The sequence below is a fragment of the Lathamus discolor genome, chromosome 2 (assembly GCF_037157495.1).
Source record: "Lathamus discolor isolate bLatDis1 chromosome 2, bLatDis1.hap1, whole genome shotgun sequence".
Taxonomy (NCBI): Eukaryota; Metazoa; Chordata; class Aves; order Psittaciformes; family Psittacidae; genus Lathamus; species Lathamus discolor.
The window spans coordinates 105,543,214-105,556,715 of NC_088885.1; the positions used below are offsets into that span (position 1 = coordinate 105,543,214).

At 38.6% G+C, this 13,502-nt stretch overlaps 1 protein-coding gene across 1 annotated transcript in view; it reads right to left on the reverse strand.

Annotated features, from left to right (window-relative positions):
* Positions 1–404: 404 nt before the first annotated feature.
* The window catches only part of CEP192 (centrosomal protein 192), a 79,383-nt gene continuing 66,285 nt past the window's right edge, over positions 405–13,502 (reverse strand). Inside the window, exons 50-54 of the mRNA XM_065669137.1 lie at positions 12,700–12,819; positions 8,284–8,402; positions 7,240–7,363; positions 4,503–4,561; positions 405–881 (exon numbers count right to left, since the gene is read on the reverse strand). Coding sequence (XP_065525209.1) covers positions 725–881; positions 4,503–4,561; positions 7,240–7,363; positions 8,284–8,402; positions 12,700–12,819 — 579 coding nt within the window. The 3' untranslated portion in view covers positions 405–724. The remainder of the gene's footprint in view (positions 882–4,502; positions 4,562–7,239; positions 7,364–8,283; positions 8,403–12,699; positions 12,820–13,502) is intronic.

The window sequence follows — 13,502 nt, forward strand, 5'->3', positions numbered from 1 at the left end:
AGAAGTGAACCAAAGGCAGCAGCCAAGCTTACGTCATCTTTCAAAGCAACATCTTTTCACCACACCTAGAGACAGAATACTGGGTTAGACAAATAGTTCTGGAGGGCTGAACACAGTATTGCTCATGTTTAATTTACACTGTTTTCACATTCTTAGAGTTAAAACAATGTTCATGCCTCCCACTGAACTGTGTGAGAAGTTAGGGGCTTACTCTCAGATCTTCGATCTGGTTCCAGATTTACCAGTCAGAGACACGTTACTCACAAATCAGCTTCTGTACTGCAACCCCTTCTGCTCCCCAAGGCTCCCCCTCCAGCAAACTAGCATTGCCTAAGGGTAGGGGAGCTTAACCCCATACCTACAGCAAGGAATTCTCTAACCAAAAACAGAAATGAGGTAAAATCAACTGTTAACAGATAAATTTTATTTCTGTATTTACAATGCTTAAAATAAAATAGATCAGTATCCAGCTACACCTAATAAATGCAAAAATAGAAAACTTCCCTTTTCAACAAAAGTGCGGAAACATAAATTAGAACATGATAACTTTAAAACATACAATGTTATTTCTCAGTGGTTTTACTATGAAAACAAGCACCGTAATTTATCTTACAAAAGATGTTCCGTCAAAGCAGCATCACAGGGCAAAACAAGTAGGACAATAATATGGAAATGTAGTAGCAAATCTTGGACTATTTTGAATGGCATAAACTGTTCTAAATTATTAAAAAGTTACAAAACTGTCATGTTTTGCAATAGCTTTACCACATAGCCGAATATTAAGTGAGCCATATTTAGCCGTTGACACAACAAAGACACCTTCAAACTTTCCTTCTGCCTTTGGCTTGAACTGGACTGGCACATTGATGTAATGATGGGATCTGTAAAAAGATAATTATGTGCATATTCTCTGTTAATAAACAAGTAAATCCTACTCAATAGAGTAATTCTTCTCTAGCTTTGATTTTCACCAAAATAGTACATTGAATGTGCACTGGATCATCAAGTTTATTTTTATTATCTCATTACCTCTTATTCTTCTGAGGGACTTTGACTGTAAAGGTCATTATTTCCTCCTGATTATATAAAGTACTGCAATACTTTATTGCTGCTAGTTTACCTACATAAGTTTGGTCTGCCTCTTTACAATAATATAAACAGTGAATAAACTATATTTAGAGCAAAGTTACTACATTACTTCCCTTCAGAAGTCATCTGACAAGTACACCAAAATTTCCAATTTGTTTTGAAATTCCACCAATTCGAAGATAGTAAAATAATTTCAATTACTTTTAATTGCATCCACATTAAGAAATACTCTGCAGAATCATTGCAAGTCAATATACCCATCCTCAAATAGTGTTATAAAAGATATAACGTTACACTTTTTTAGGTTATATAATTCCTCTGCTATTCAGATTTCATAAAAACGTATCAAATGCAATGGGTGCCTGCCTTAATTGTCAAGAGCCTAAAGCAAATGTTTTAAAGATATAAAGCTATACAAGCAACAAGCTGTAAATGCCAAGTGGTGGCCTACTGGATTCCACGACATGCAACAGAAATATCCAGCACTAACAGATGGGAAACTGTAACAGGCACATACTAGAATAAGGAAAAATTAACAGCATCACTTAATAAGACAAGGAAAGAAAAGACAGCTTTACTTTCTTTTATTGTAGTTTCAGTGTTCTCCCCTTAACAGTATTTAGTATTATCTAGCATTCTCTGGAGTGTGCTTATTTTCCTTAATTTGTTCCTACCTTTTCAGATTCTTTTCCTCTACAATAATCCAACCTATGATACTCAGTCTGTGCTCTTACCCTTCAAGATTTGGAAACGATAATATTGGCCCTACATAAGTCAAAATGAGAAAGTTCTGACTCCAGCTACTACAGCTCTTTGGGTTAATATATAGAATAAATGTTCTCAGAAATTAAGCAATTCTGGAGGCTTTTTTTAAGTCCAATAGCCAGAAGCTAGTTAAGAAAAATAGTGTCAGGACAAGCAGAATTCCCTGCAACTAACTGTTTTCTCTTAACGAAAAGTTTTACTTCAAACTTTTCACTATGACTGCAACTCAATTACTCTATGAATACTATATGGCCTTCACAGGTTGTTGCATCAGTTTCAAGTCAGATATGCCTGAAGCTTACTCCATAGACATACTAAGACTGCAGGATTCTAAACAAAGTAGCAACAATAGCAAAGTTTAAAAGGAACAGTATGCGTAAGCAGCATCTAAGCCACAGTAACCCGATCTATTGTCAATGAATAGTGACTCCTGACACACAGAATGGTGGGCACTGATGACAAAAACAGTCAAGCATAAAACAGTTTTACCTTTTAGTTTAAGAAATATATAGTAATGAAATATATACTACCCTGTAATCAACTAATTTCAGATGACTTCTGAAGGAAATACAAAAGAAACAGCTTATTTTTCAAACTGTTTTTAGACAGGCATAACCTGGTAGTCATTTCAGAAACCAATTAGCCAAAGGTTTTAAAAAAGTCAGCTGTTTTCTAATGTTTCCCCTTACAGTTTTGGGTGATAGACACTGTATTTGGATAAAGCCTGTTACTATTTTCAACTGAGTAAACTGCAGTAAAGGAACCAGCTGTGCTATGTATGCATGCTTGTAATGACATAACCAATTAAACAAGAATGGGTAAGCCACTATAGCAGCTTCTGAAGGTCAGAATCTTGGTATTACATACAAACTTGAAATTCCATTATCCAGATTTAAAACTGGATTACACAGAATTGCTTTCAAATTTGGTCTTCAAAATGAAGAGTATGCAACAGACCATCACATTTTTTTGGCCCTAAGAGGTTAAGTGGTACTTTGTTTTTACACTCTTATTTGTAAGATGTTCAGTTAACCTAGTTCAGAAGGAAGTAGTTAAAGACTCTGCTGACATCCTCCTTGATGCTGTTCTCAAATAAAAGCCCTTAAAGAGAAGTTCTTTTAACACTTTTCTAAAAGCATCTATTCAAGTCAAATAATTATTCTGTGCTTTATGCTCTTAAATGGGATAGCTGCTTCAGAGAGGTAAGCTGACTTCAGATGAATGACTTTTTAAAAAGCCAGGAAAGACCAATATTTACAACTAAAGAAAAAACTGCTGAAGTTACTAAAAGAAAAGGCTGTAGAACGCTATTAGAAAGTGCAGTATATTCAGCTGATACCCTTTAAAACGGTAGACTGAATTTTAAACTTATTAAAGTCTACTTTCAATAAAAGCAATAGGAGATTTTCATTTCTCACAGAAAATCTAACAAAAAGCTTTTACAGCATTCCTCAAGAATTTTTTTTAGCTAAGTGTTTTCCAGTGAAGTTACTCATCTTTTTCAGGGCAGTCAAGTTATCCTGCCCTTTGTCTGCAGCGGTACAGCCTCAAACAGGTCTAGCTAGACATCTTTATTTTAATAAATTTAACATTGGTCACTGCCTCCATAAAAAGCCCTTCTGTGCCATCCAATATGACATATTTAGTAAAAATATGCCAGTTCAATAAAAACACTGGAACCCATGTCTAAGTGGTTTATGACACTTTGCACTGGAAAGTGGCCTTAAGAATACCTTGAATACCTGTGGCTAACATCACCATAGAGTTGTCTTTATCATAAATGCTAAGTATTGTTGGCAGATACAAAACTAGATTAGGAGCCAGAGTATCTTGTTCCATTTACGCTTTTGTTCATAATTTCTGTTCTATATACCCTTTGCTTCCCTGTCTTTAAAATAGGGATCTGTTTAAGAATGTATGTTATATGAATGTATGCTATACGGAACAAACCACTTCTAATGAAATGGTTGCATTTCTGTCCTCCTGTCAATACCACTGTTACAGAGAAGCATGTGAGATGCTATACTTCTTGAAGAGATGACTAATAGACTGTCAAATACTTGTTGTAATGAACTCCAAAGATAACTGGATTTATTTTGAGGGATTGTTATCACCAACTTGAAAATTCCTTTTATGCAGGTAATGTGCTGAAATACTTGGTGTGACCAGGCAATTCCACTGGCAACTCAAACCTTGTATTTGCTAAGAATCTTTGATGCAGCTCTGCAGGTTTGTCAAATTAGAGGCATGATGAAGGCAATTTGCTTGGTCTGTTGTGCAGAAAGTATAAATGGAAGGAATGACTTGATTGCGCACAGCATGCCAAATGGTTAAATGAAGCATTAGGCTTAGCATTAAAAGCAGCAGCACTGTTAGAAACAATTTGCAGGGAAGAAATTGGCAGATGCAGAAATAACTGTGTGGGCTCATTCTGCTTCTAACCAAGATTATAGACTACATCTTAGCAAAAAGGAGAAAAAAAAAGAAAAAATCCTTTAACTAAAAAAAAATAAATCTTTAACTAGACAGCCAGACTGTTAGGTACTTAGATCTGCATTTCAGCACTGTACATACAAAGATATTTGTCTTACTGAATTTCTTATTTAATTTTTTTGTTAGGAGAGAACGTTAGCATATGCATTACTCACCTTAAAGAGTATTTTGAGTGCTTGATGTAGAAAGGCTCTCTGGGACTTACAAATTTCAGCTGCAATTTAATAAAAAAAATGCTTAAAAGCGCACTATAACTAAGCCTAGCATATTCAACTTAGGACATACTTAAGATAAATCATATCACTTACAAATACAGCTTTACACTGGTTTAGAGAGCAGACTTCAGCCTCTTCAGGAACCTGCTTAGTAAGGTTCCATGGGATATAGCCCTAGAGGGTAGGGGGGCCCAAGACTGTTGGTTGATATTCAAGGATCACCTGCTACAAGCTCAGAAGTGTTGTGTCCCAACTAGAAGGAAGTGCAGTAGGAGGGCCAGGAGACCTCCATGGATAGATAAGGAGCTGCTGAGGTAACTTAAGAGAGAAAGGGAAAAAAAAGAAAGAGGCTTATAAAAGGTGAAAGCAAGGACAGGCAGCATGGGAAGTATACAGGGATGTTGTTTGGGAAGCTATGGACCAGGTTAGGAAAGCTGAGGCCCACTTAGAATAAAACTTGGCTAGGGATGTGAAAGGTAACAGGAAGCATTATTTTATATAGGTACATTGCAAATGTATTATAGGTACATTGCAAATAAAAGACAGACTAGGGACAATGTGGGCCCCGTCTGGAAGCTATCAGGAGAACTGGCTATCCTAGATTTGGAGAAGGCTGAGGTTCTGAATGACTTCTTTGCCTCAGTCTTCACTGGCAAATGCTCTGACCACACCACCCAAGTCTGGGAAGGCAGAAGCAGGGACTGGCAGAATGAAGACCCTAGGCCCACTGTAGGAGGGGATCTGGTTCAAGACCATCTTCAGAACCTGAATGTGCACAAGTCCATAGGACCTGATGAAATCCATCCACGGGTCCTGAAGGAGCTGCCAAATGAAGTTGCTAAGCCACTGTCCATCATATCTGAAAAATCATGGCAGTCAGGTGAAGTTCCCGATGACTGGAAAAAGGGAAATATAATCCCCATTTTCAAGAAGGGGAAAATGGAAGACCCGGGGAATTACAGACCAGTCAGTCTCACCTCTGTGCCTGGCAAAATCTTGGAGCACATTCTCCTGGAAGGCATGCTAAGGCACATGAAAAACAACAAGGTGCTTGGTGACAGCCAGCATGGCTTCACTAAGGGGAAATCCTGCCTGACCAATCTGGTGGCCTTCTATGATGGGGCCAAGGAATTAATGGACAGGAGTAGAGCAGTTGACATCATCTACCTGGACTTGTGCAAAGCGTTAGACACTGTCCCACACGACATCCTTGTCTCTAAACTGGAGAGTCATCCATTTGATGGATGGACCACTCAGTGGATAAAGAACTGGCTGGATGGCCGCATGCAAAGAGTTGTGGTCAATGGCTCGATGTCCACCTGGAGACCAGTAACGAGTGGTGTCCCTCAGGGATCGGTGTTGGGACCGGTCTTGTTCAACATCTTTGTTGGTGCCATGGAGAGTGGGATTGAGTGCGCCCTCAGCAAGTTTGCCGATGACACCAAGCTGTGCGGTTTGGTTGATATGCTGGAGGGAAGGAATGCAATCCAGAGGGACCTCAACACGCTTGTGAGGTGGGCTGATGCCAACCTTATGGAGTTTAACCATGACACGTGCAGGGTCCTACACCTGGGTCGGAGCAATCCCAGGCACAGCTACAGGTTGGGCAGAGAAGAGATTCAGAGCAGCCCTGCAGAGAAGGACTTGGGGTGTTGGTCGATGAGAAAATGAACATGAGCCGGTCTCAGTGTGCGCTCGCAGCCCAGAAAGCCAACCGTATCCTGGGCTGCATCAAAAGAAGCGTGACCAGCAAGTCTAAGGAGTTGATCCAGACCCTCTAGTCTGCTCTCCTGAGACCTCACCAGGAGTACTGTGGGCAGTTCTGGTGTCCTCAACATAAGAAGGACATGGAACTGCTGGAACAAGTCCAGAGGAGGGCCACGAGGATGATCAGGGGACTGGAGCACCTCCCAGATGAAGACAGGCTGAGGAAGTTGGGGCTGTTCAGCCTGGAGAAGAGAAGGCTTCATGGAGACCTCATAGCAGCCTTCCAGTATCTGAAGGGGGGCTATATAAGGATGCTGGAGAGGGACTCTTCATTAGGGACTGTAGTGACAGGACAAGGGGTAACGGGTTAAAACTTAAACAGGGGAAGTTTAGATTGGATATAGGGAAGAAATTCTTTACTGTAAGGGTGGTGAGGCATTGGAATGGGTTGCCCAGGGAAGTTGTGAATGCTCCATCCGTGGTGGTGTTCAAGGCCAGTTTGGACAGAGCCTTGGGTGAGATGGTTTAGTGTGAGGTGTCCCTGCCCATGGCAGGGGGATTGGAACTCAATGATCTTAAGGTCCTTTCCAACTCTAACTATTCTATGATTCTACACAGACACAGGGTTTAAAATTGAAGCATGCACACATTTATATATGGTAATAAAAATTCACATCTCAATATTTTAAGTTAAAAAATTAAATAAATCAAGATAACATCTATGCAAACTATAATCTATTCTTTTTTTCAATTGCAGATATATTACAAATACATTTAATGATTCAGTTGGGCAAAAGAAAAGGGCAAAAATTACAGGAGAGCCAAATTCTTCAAATATAATGCTAACTTTTGACACTAACAAACTAAGACTTGTACTACCACAATCTGTCAAGACTAAACAAAAACAGTACAGGTGAACTGTTGCAAAGGCTTATGAAAATCTGTTTAAAATAAAGTCTGTCAAACTTACCACATGCGTTGTAAATGTATTATTCCGCAAGTTGACCTTTATTGTGCGTGATTCCCCAACTCTAGTTAGAGGAAAAATATACAGGTCTTCCGGTGCATACACCCCTCGAATGATCTCATTTTGTCTGATTTGAAAAAGAGATTTAAGATGTTAACATTTCCTACTTACATGGTCTGAATATATTGATTGTGTATTTCAAGACAACAGGTGTATTTTTTGAGACTAAATCAACAAACACTGAAAGATCCTGAAGGCATCAACTCTCACAAGTTACATTTTAGTCAGAAATAATGAAAGCATCCCCGTGGCATAAAGGTAAGTAGATATACTTACACACATGTTCACAATCTGAACTTTTCCCCCATATGCTTTCCTAGAGAACTAAACTCTTCTCAGAGATGCTATACTTAACCAAAACGTTTTACTTCCCTGCCATGTTCACAGCATCCCATAGGAAAAGAAACAGGAATTAACTTAAAACTGAAGAACAGTAAGGTTAAGACATGCAGTTACAGTGGTCTTCTCTGAAGTGAATTTACAGGTCTATGGACCTGTAAATTCTGTCCAAAAGGGGATTATACAAAAACTATGCTCAAGATTCGACTGCTCATACCAGTTCATTTGCAACAGCAAATCAAGGTTTGGCAACTTAGAAACCGAACTGAAAAGAAAAAGCATGGGAGGCTGAACAATACAAAGCCATTAAGAGGCTTGGCAAGTCTAGCTTCTTTGCAGCTGTTTACTCTTTAACGTGGAATCATAGGACAATTCAGTTCAAAAGAGACTCAGGAGGTCTCTATTCCACCCTCTTTTTCCAACCAGGGTCAGCTGTGAGGTCAGACCAGGCTGGTCAGGGCTTTATCCAGTCAGATCCCAGAAACCTTCAAAGACAGAGACCGCACAGCCTCTCTGCGCAGCCTGTTCCACCACATCCCTTGTCCTAATGGTAAAAAAGGTTTTCATTGTGGCATTAGATTCCTACTCCTCCCTTCCCCCCCTTTTACCCAGTTGCAGACTCTCATTTCAAGTTTTATTCATACATACCCTACTTTAATTGTAGGTGCTTCAGAGTAAACCTTTTCTGGTGTGACTGAAAGCTCAGTTTTTGTGAAGGCACTTGTAGAATCTTTCACAATTAACGTTTTGTTTTCTGTTCTACTACCCTATTGGCAAAAATAGAGAAGACTTTAAACTTAGCATTCAAAAAGTATTTAAGTATTCAAACATTTAAGTCATTTCCCTTACCCAATCCAAGACTTTAATTTATTTAAAGTATAATCTTCCAGAAAGAGTAGAGTCTGGATCACTGAAACAGAAGCAGTGACTGAGGAGGAATACCTAACAGGTTTCTGTATCTTACAAATATTTTGTTACAAGCCAGTTCACAACAAACCAGCAGCGCAGGTGGAATCTTGAGAAGGCTGCTAGCAATGAAGATTTCACCAAACACAAAATCAAAACAACATTCCTCTGCATTCTGCCCATACGCCTCAAGAACAATGTCAGCTAAACAGCTGCTCATAGAGAAGGAAGGCCTAAGTCATCACTATAGTTTGGATTCTCACAACAGCAAAAAAGCTTGGTAATAATTTTGTATTATGAACAATAAATCCTTCTAAAAGAAAGGCCTCTCCAGAGAGACAGAATCTGATAATGCATTATATAGTAAATGTTACATTCTGAAATTAGGCCAAAATATTTACCATCATCAGGATGCCCATTCCATGCACTCTAGCACAATGAGGCCATATCACCCTAAGGGAATACTTTGCCAAAGAGCCAGTTTCATATTCTGTATTCTGTATTCTGTAACAACTCAAGCCAGGTACTGCTTGGAGCCACTTGAGCCACAACATCTTGAACAAAGCTAAAGAACCAAAAGAACCTCCTACACTTACGGTTGTACAACATTCTCTCAGTTTTTGAAACGGTGCTGACGTTTTTAGACAAGCAGTTGATTCCCTTACGTAGGGAAGATTAAAAAAATATTCTTCAAGAGAGAGCTGCTATGACAAACTTGTCTTTTAGACATTAATTTCTTCTAGTGAAAGAGCTGCTAATCAATCAGTCTGTCAGAAATAGCAGCAGCCAAAAAAAAAAAAACCCAACCTTAAATTTACAGAAAATTTTCCGTTGCAAATAACCAATGATCCACAGTAGAACCCAGCAGATAAAGACAAGAAAGGATTTGTGCATGTGCCTCATTTCAAGAGCTTTTAATTTCCTATGTAGTAAAAATGAGGGGTATCCTGCCTCAGTGTTATAATTCAAATTCTAATTTATCAATAAGGCAAGTTTACAGCATGAGAAGAAAGAGACAGAAAAATCACCAGAAGTTCCCCCAGTCCTTATAAGGGCATTCTGAAGTACTACATGCTTTACCATGGCCCACACTGACTTCTCGCATTTCAAATACACAGTCCAAATGGTTATAACTGAGAGCTCTTGTTCCAAAACCACCTCAGGAGTATACAAATTTGTTTAGCTTTAAAATTGGAATTACTTTGCTCATAAAGATTTTTCCTCCTCTCACTTCTGGTATAGCCAAAGAAGATGAAGCTCTGTACTGCTGATAAAAAGAATAAAACCAGGACTCTTAGATAGCAATATGTTTGAAGTATTAAGAAATTCAGTTCATTTTGTGTAAAATGCTACTTTAAGAAGTTACATAGTTGCACAGCTATACGGCATAAACGATGAACATTAGAAAAGGATATGCACTTAACATTTGTAGTATCTTCAAACTTTACGAAGTCCTTTATGAAGTGCTCAACTTTCTACATGCTAATGGAGGAATATGAACTTCGGTGCCACCTCAGTCCTCCAGTAAGATCTTGCCAGTTCCCTATTTCACTCAGAAAGGGCCAACAATTACACTGAAATATCAGCCCAAGACTTAAGTGCACAGTGGCAATACTCATTCTTAGCTCAATGATCTTAGGAATTGTTTCACAGGAAAAGAGAAAACTAAGTTTGAATGGCCAGTATTGAGAGGTTGAGGTTGCAAAGCATGTGTACGTAGAATCCCTCCTTTAGTTATCTTTGGGATAACTTTTGGACACATTGTCTTCTGAGTTCCTGACCACTATTTCCAGTGGTGGGAACTGCAAATGCATGAAGGGCATAATCAAAGTCAGTTAGTGAGCTTTTCAAGGAATAACAAAAGTATAGTAAGTGCCACTGATTTTCTTAACATCACCTTGTTCTTTAGATCTTTCCTGAGTTATTCCAAATTTTTCATTTCTTTTGAAGTGGTGCTTTAAATAAGCACCACTCAGTTACTCTGAATGACAGTCAGTTTTCCCACTTCATTCTATCAAAAGTCACATTAACCAGAGCCATAGCCCTCTGTTTCAGCAAATCCAGCAGAATCCAAGTACTTTTCAAAGTTGTAGTTAGATCTCTAGGATGTAACAGATTGGAACTGACATGTCTTCTTGACCAAAAGTGGATCTGAATTAAAAACTGCAACAACTTAAGTTTTGCGTTGTCCCCTCTTACAAGCAGCTGTGTAGTTCCTTATTTAGTTCAGAAAGGAAGTACTTCCCTTTAAACTCTTCTTCAAAGTGATAATGGCGCATTGCAAGTACTTTATACAAAATTTTTCCCATACGCACAAAGAGATGCTGAAAAGATCTAATTGTAACAGCTTCGGAAAAAAAAAAAAAAAAATCAAGAGGAACAAATCTGACACATTCAAAAACATTAATATCAAGTTATGTTGCTCAAAGATCTCCACAACTCTGACAGTTAGTCGTGTTTTAAGAAGAAAATTATTCAAAACTAGATTTCTGATAAAGAATTAATCTTCTCTCAATTTCAACTAGCTTTAAACAGACTAATGACAGATGCTTTCCTCATTTTAAGGAAAATTATGTTCAAAGAATAAGATGAAAGCTGAATAAAAATATCCTCCCAAACCAAACATTATACAGGTCTCATTCTTCATGCCAAAATTAGAAGCTATTAAAAAAAAAATACATTTTTAACAAGTCCTCTTTTCAACACAATTAAGTACTGCGAAGAACAAGGACCCTACAAAATAAAAGGTAAGGTAACCCAGCAAGAAGGATAAGTCAGGTTCCTACTACTGAAACAAGCTTGGTACTCTAAAGAAAGGTCCCAGATCTCTATCTGAGCTTCTCAGAAAATCAATTCAAGCTTTCTGGAAAGGACAGGAAGGCATATATAGCAATCACGCAATACTGAATGTAGAAAGCTCTTCACAGAGCCAGAATTAAGCTTCTGGCATAGGTCCAGAGAAGGACATCAAAGCTGGTGAAAGGTCTAGAGCACAAGTCTTAAGAGGAAGAGCTGAGGAAACTGGGGTTGTTTAGTCTGGAGAAAAAGAGGCACAGTGAGAACCTTACTGCTCTCTATAACTACCTGAAAGGAGGATGGAGAGAGGTGGGCGCTGGTCTCTTCTCCCTAGTAATAAGTGATAGCAGTACAGGAAAAGGCCTCAAGCTGCACCAGCAGAGGTTCAGACTAAATACTACGAAAAATTTCTTCAATGAAAGGGTGATCAGGCATTGGAACAGGCTTCCTGGGGAACTGGTGGAATCACCATCCCTGGAAGTGTTGAAAACATGCATAGATGAGACCCTTAGTGACATGGCTTAATTATGGACTTGCAAGTCCTGGGGTAACTGTTGGACTCAATGATCTTAAAAGTCTTTTTTCAACACAGTTGATTCTATGATTCTATAGTAAGGTCATTTAAACAATCATTAGAATTCATTCTTCTTAATAGTAATAGATTCTCTGTCCTATGTAGACTCATATACAGAGACAGGGATTAAAAGCAAGGTAAGGAGAGCGCACACAGAAAACCAATTCTAACCCCCAATCCCCTCCCCTCCTTCCAAGCCCCACCATAAAGTTAGAGCTGAGGAACAATGGGTGAGCAAAGATGAGCTGCAGTCCAATCACTCCTACATAGAATTCTCAAAATCACTCCCACCTGTACGGGAACTGTTACTCCCATAAAATACTCAAACAGATTCTATCAGAGACACATCCATATCTCCAATATGGATATTTGAAAATTCCAATATTGCATTAAGCTACAAATTATAGCAATGGTCAATTACTTTCTTAGGTTATTTATAAAAATAAAACCAATCCACTTGGGGTCTGATACAAACAAATCTGCAGCTACAAAACCAGTTCCCACAAAAAGCAAGTTTGTCTCTAGTCCCTTTGAGCAAAATTAAATTTTACATCTTAAATGGAAAAAGATAATTCACTATCACATAAGCAAGGTGAAAAAGGTATTTTTGTAGCATAAGAAAACAGTACAGTTTAGTCCAACAAAAATATCAGCACAGTCTGGGTTTGGGGGTTTTTCAGAATACACCAGCACATATGATAAAGAGCACTGTATAGTGAAATTAAAATGTTACCAAAAATTTGTTTTCAGGCCAACATTTATAGCATTTATAGCATTTATATACTTACTGCTCCAGAAAGCTGAAATCTTAATTTGTGTTTGCAATCAGGTTTTTCAACTGGATGACACTCAAGGTCCCAGAACTGGGAGTAATCCCCTATATCTCTAGGCAAAAAGATGACAACAACCTACAACAAGAGAAAAAATTCGCAGAAGCTTATTAAAATAATCTACACATCCTCAAAATCTTACCTACACAAAGTTACAGTCAAGTCAGCACAAAGTTTACATGCTACAGATCATACATTCCTCACACAGGTAATCTTGCACAAACCACTACAGCTCATCCTCCTTCGCTCACAAGAGAAAAAGTTTTGATGAAATAGATTGTGCAAGCCATTTTGAAGAAAACTTGAGTTCAGCTAATCTGCTTTAAGCAAAGTCAGCAAATGCTTGCACAATTATTTCCATTAGCAAACTGGGGTAGAAGGAGACCAGGAGGTGAAATACATGCAGCTGAAAGACAGCGATACCCTCATCTCTCAGCTAAGCTGTGAACAACTGCACTCCTTCAGCTCCAAGTCTGTAAGCACACTGTGCTACAAATACTAAAAGGCCTGAAATTTAAACCAACTTGCAGGCTATGCATTTGATTATCCTTGGATGTCACCTGTGTAACAAAGGCCTATCTCTGTATAGTGATGTACAAGATAAATTCAGGAGTTGTGTTCAGAGTTGAGGTTGGGGGAAGAAAGAGAAGGGGAGCAGCAGATTAGAATAGATCGCTACAAGTATATCAGATTAGCCAATCATCATACCCACTGCAAAAAAAAGCAAATCATGATAGCACTGTACCTTATCTGCTCCAGCC